The following is a 4,179-nucleotide window of genomic DNA, read 5'->3' as shown; positions in this document are numbered from 1 at the left end:
AATATTCAAGCGATATTTTATTCATATCTATTTTTGAACTCATAGAAACCAAGATAAAATAGAAAGATTCAACACAATTAACATGTATGCAGCTGACATCGAACTTTACTGAACCGGAAGTAAGTGAATACTTATTATTCCATAAACTGTTCCGCAGTTATTGATGAAAAATATTTTACTTTTATTATTCAGTTATCATTAAAATTAATGAAGTAGTTTTAGAAATTAAAAAATATATTTTATTTATATGAAATTCGCTATTATTCGCGTGTCGAAACAGAACTGTTAAAGGGAGAATATTTTCCTCATTCTCTTCAGCTAACGAACGGTAGAGTGCCACGTTCAAGGCAACATAAATTGCATCCACAGAGAGAAAGTCTGTCGTCGTTATTTCGGGTATAGTGAAAACAATTCTTTATTATATCTTTCTGTCTCTATTATCTATGTTACCTGCTCTCTGAAGTATCTAACAATGCGGACACTTTGCATTTTTGCTTTGTTTACGGCTTGTTTAGCCTTAACACCGTCGTCGTATCTTACAACTCTTGATCTCGCTCGTTTCAAATCTGTATTTGAATCAGCTTTAACCAGCAAAGATGTTCAAAATATCCACTATTCTCTGGCGGGTTACTTTCTACTAGGAGAAACCCCGGCAAATCCTGAAGAAATCTGCAACAGTCTTAAAGCTGATACATCGAGCATTGCTTCCATGTACCACGTCTCCACCGCTGCGAAACTCCTAAAAGCCTGTAAGGTTAAGATTGACGTCGGCAAAACTCTTCTCACTAATGCAATTAAACCAGAATCTCCTGTTCTGGATATATTCCATGCTTTTTATGCCTTGAAAAACTCTGGAATTCCATTTGATGAAAGTGCTGTACTTGCGGCACTAACCGAATCTTTGAAAAAGGACGATTCACCGGCAAGCCATGGCTACGCCTTCATAATGGCCACTGAACTCAGCGCGGATGTTTCTAAATTTTACGATAGCATCGAAGATATAATTGCACAGGCTGATGAAGTTGATGAAAAATACTTACAGTTCGAAGGGGGACTGTATGTAACGTCTTTGGTTGTTGATGGTGCATATAAATTAGCTGAGAAAGTGAGTAAAGCTCCTGCTATTTCTGAAGATAAAGTTATAAAGTTAACCAACTACTTCTTAAGTCGCAAGCATGTACACCAACTAAAAAGCGCTTGCCATTTGTTGTGTGTTATAAAAACTCTGACCGTGAATTCATTCCATGTACCGATCGCTATCACCCGTGCCAGTTCAGTTGCTGTGAGTCCGGTATCTCCCCAGGTTCAAGTTCGTGTTACCAATTTGATGGGTGCTGCTATTGGAAAGCTGGGTGTAACAGCTGAATCAGCTCGTCATATTTCGGATGATGCCGTTGTCTTGAGCAAAAAACCATTTTCTCCTACAAGTGATAAAGCTTTGTATGAATTAAATTTCCTACAAAACAAACCAACGCGTGGTTTTTACAAAATCATAGTCAGCGCCGCACCAACTAAACCAGACAAACGTTTCATCGGCATAACTGGAGCCGAGGTTCAAGTGAAAGTGACCACGCATGTAAGTTTGGAAAACATTGAAATTGGAGTTGCAGACAAAGACCAAACAACTGCGACAAGAACAACAAAACTTCAATATCCTAACAAGGCTGCTAATCCTCTCGTAGCAGATTATCACCAAAAGATTCTTATGAAATTTCAACTAAAGGATAAAAGTAATGGTCAACTAATGACCGCCCATCAAGCTTTTGTTAGACTTACCAATCTCAAGACCAAGCAAGAAATCATCTTTGTGACCGAAGCAGATAATTCCATGACCAATAAATTTGACTTAGATGTTGGCAGTGGTGCTAAAGACTTTGGCTCTCTCTCTGGACGTTATTCCATGGAACTTATTATTGGAGATGCTGTGATTGAAAATCCATTTTCTTGGTATTTAGCAGACACAGTTTTAACTTTCCCCGAAGCAACAGCTCCAAGTAAACCAGCAGTAAATCAATATTCTCCAAAACCAACCATTAACCATGAATTTAAACGGCCTGAGAAACGACCACCTAAATTAGTTTCTTTTATCTTCACTGCTCTTGTTGTTCTTCCTATATTTATCCTCTTTATTCTTTGGGGTAAAATTGGAGTGAATATCTCCAACTTCCCCATGTCTGTAAGTGCTATTGGCTTTCATGTATGCTTGGCCAGTATCTTTGGTTGTTATTCTCTTTATTGGAAATCCCTTAATATGTTCCAAACCTTGAAATATGTCGGATTGCTCTCTATCCCCACATTCTTGTTTGGAAATAGATTACTTAGCAATATAGCTGCCCAGCGGAAAAAATAACTAATGGAACTTTTTTTTTAAATAAGAAACCATTACATCATTTTTCATTCCAATTTAATAATAAATATAAAATAGTAAAAAAAAATAAAAAAACACAAAAAATAGTTTTCTTTCATCATTGTTTAAAAATATTGGATGTAGTCTTGTTTGTGATATAATTGTCTCTCTTAAAGATAAATTCAAAAATTGAAATTTTAATAAGATTATAGTTTTCCAGACTAATTAACTTCATATTTAATGTGTATATTTACAACACACACACACTATCAATTTGATTTTCAGTTGTCAGGTTTTTCCTTTATTTATGGTTGTGTTCATGATCTCAGATCAGATTTGAATTAGGAACATCTTATGTTGAATGGAGTTCAAAGCCGTGGAAAAAAATAATCTTATTAATTAACTTACCTCAGATATTTAGTCATTGACTTAATCTTTTGTTATATTTTCTTTAAAATGCAAGAAATGTTAGTCTAAGAATTTGTACATTAAAAAAAAAAAACAGTATCTAAAAAAACAAATTAACTCTGTTCCAAATCAAAATAACATACAAATCTTACAAGAGTCTATTTTTGAACTTTTCTCTCGTTTCAAAGTGTACTTTAGTCTTTATTTGTATTGTTTGGTACTAAACCTGATAAAAGGGCAACTGGAAAATAAAAATTCTCTGTCCTATACAGCTAGAATAGATGTTAAATATGTATGTTTTTATGTTCATGTATTTGTTTTGCAAGATTCTTGATGTGAAATCATGTGTTGAAACAGATGTTATATTTTGTGTCGGTCATATTTTGCCGGTTAAACACATGGATTATGTTTGATCTTTACTTCAGCTTTATTATTATTTTAGCTTCTTTGTCAAAGCTCTTTCATCGCAAATCCTGTGACCTTTTCAGTGACTCTTTGTTCTGCTTATTCCAAATGGAATAAGCAAGACACAAGTAGACACGTTGGATAATGGGTCACTGAAGAGGTCACCGGATGTGACAAGAGCTTTGACAAAGAAATAATAATAATAAAGCCGAAGTGAAGACCAAATTTATAGTATATGTGTGTTTATACCCCCTAGTATAGCAATATATGTATTTTTATTTTGTATGAAACAAGATATATTTTTCATGTAGGGTGTTTATTTTCCTCTTTTCATTGAACCAGCAACTAGATTTATGTAAACTATATAATTTCTGTTATGTAATTTCTTAATCTTTTGATTTATAAAAACTTTACATATTATTTTCTCTTGTTGTGACATATTTAGTGCAATTTTCATTACTCGAATCAGTTGATTGCTAGGCAATTACAGTAAACATTACATTTAGAGATTCTTCCATTTTAGATGGCTTAATCCATTCCTTCAGAAAGCTCTTCTTCAACTTTGAAGAAATTTAGTGGTGAAATGGATAAGATGATGAACTTTGAGAGTTGTGTGTGTGCATTTTCCAGCGAGAATTTTGTTTTGATCCATTTTATAGACTACACACTATTACATTAAAAATTCAATTACAGAGATTCATGAATTTAACTTAGAATACAAAGTGAGATTTTCATTTTTTAAATCAATCTTTGCTGTTACGAAAGGAAAAAAATTGAATTTAATTCTTCAAAATATCAGTAATTTGTCTTTTGTAGAGTTGTTGAGTACATTTGGATAGTGGTGATCTGGATCTGATCTGGTTTCAATTTCCACTTGTAACTATTTCAGTTCAGATTGATAATATTGACGAATATAAACACCACACAGTATAATTTTTTTCCTCCATATTAACATATTTATAATCAACATCATCATCTAACATCCCTTTTTCTATTCTTGCATGGATATACATGTGTAT

The 4,179-nt window shown here is 33.4% G+C and overlaps 1 protein-coding gene across 1 annotated transcript; it reads left to right on the top strand.

Annotated features, from left to right (window-relative positions):
* Positions 1-303: 303 nt before the first annotated feature.
* On the top strand, positions 304-2,909 carry LOC115211696 (dolichyl-diphosphooligosaccharide--protein glycosyltransferase subunit 2). Its single transcript, XM_029780346.2, has one exon. It carries the CDS (start codon positions 473-475, stop codon positions 2,348-2,350), a length of 1,878 nt encoding a protein of 625 aa, XP_029636206.1. The 5' UTR covers positions 304-472; the 3' UTR covers positions 2,351-2,909.
* The last annotated feature ends 1,270 nt before the right edge of the window (positions 2,910-4,179 follow it).

This window comes from Octopus sinensis, linkage group LG5 (assembly GCF_006345805.1).
Source record: "Octopus sinensis linkage group LG5, ASM634580v1, whole genome shotgun sequence".
In the NCBI taxonomy this organism is placed as follows: Eukaryota; Metazoa; Mollusca; class Cephalopoda; order Octopoda; family Octopodidae; genus Octopus; species Octopus sinensis.
The sequence above is the reverse complement of the archived record's forward strand: the minus strand, read 5'-3'. Positions and strand labels throughout refer to the sequence as shown.

Bases quoted from the DNA above. Each gene is read 5' to 3' on its own strand.
- LOC115211696 (XM_029780346.2), top strand. From the start codon at position 473: ATGCGGACACTTTGCATTTTTGCTTTGTTTACGGCTTGTTTAGCCTTA.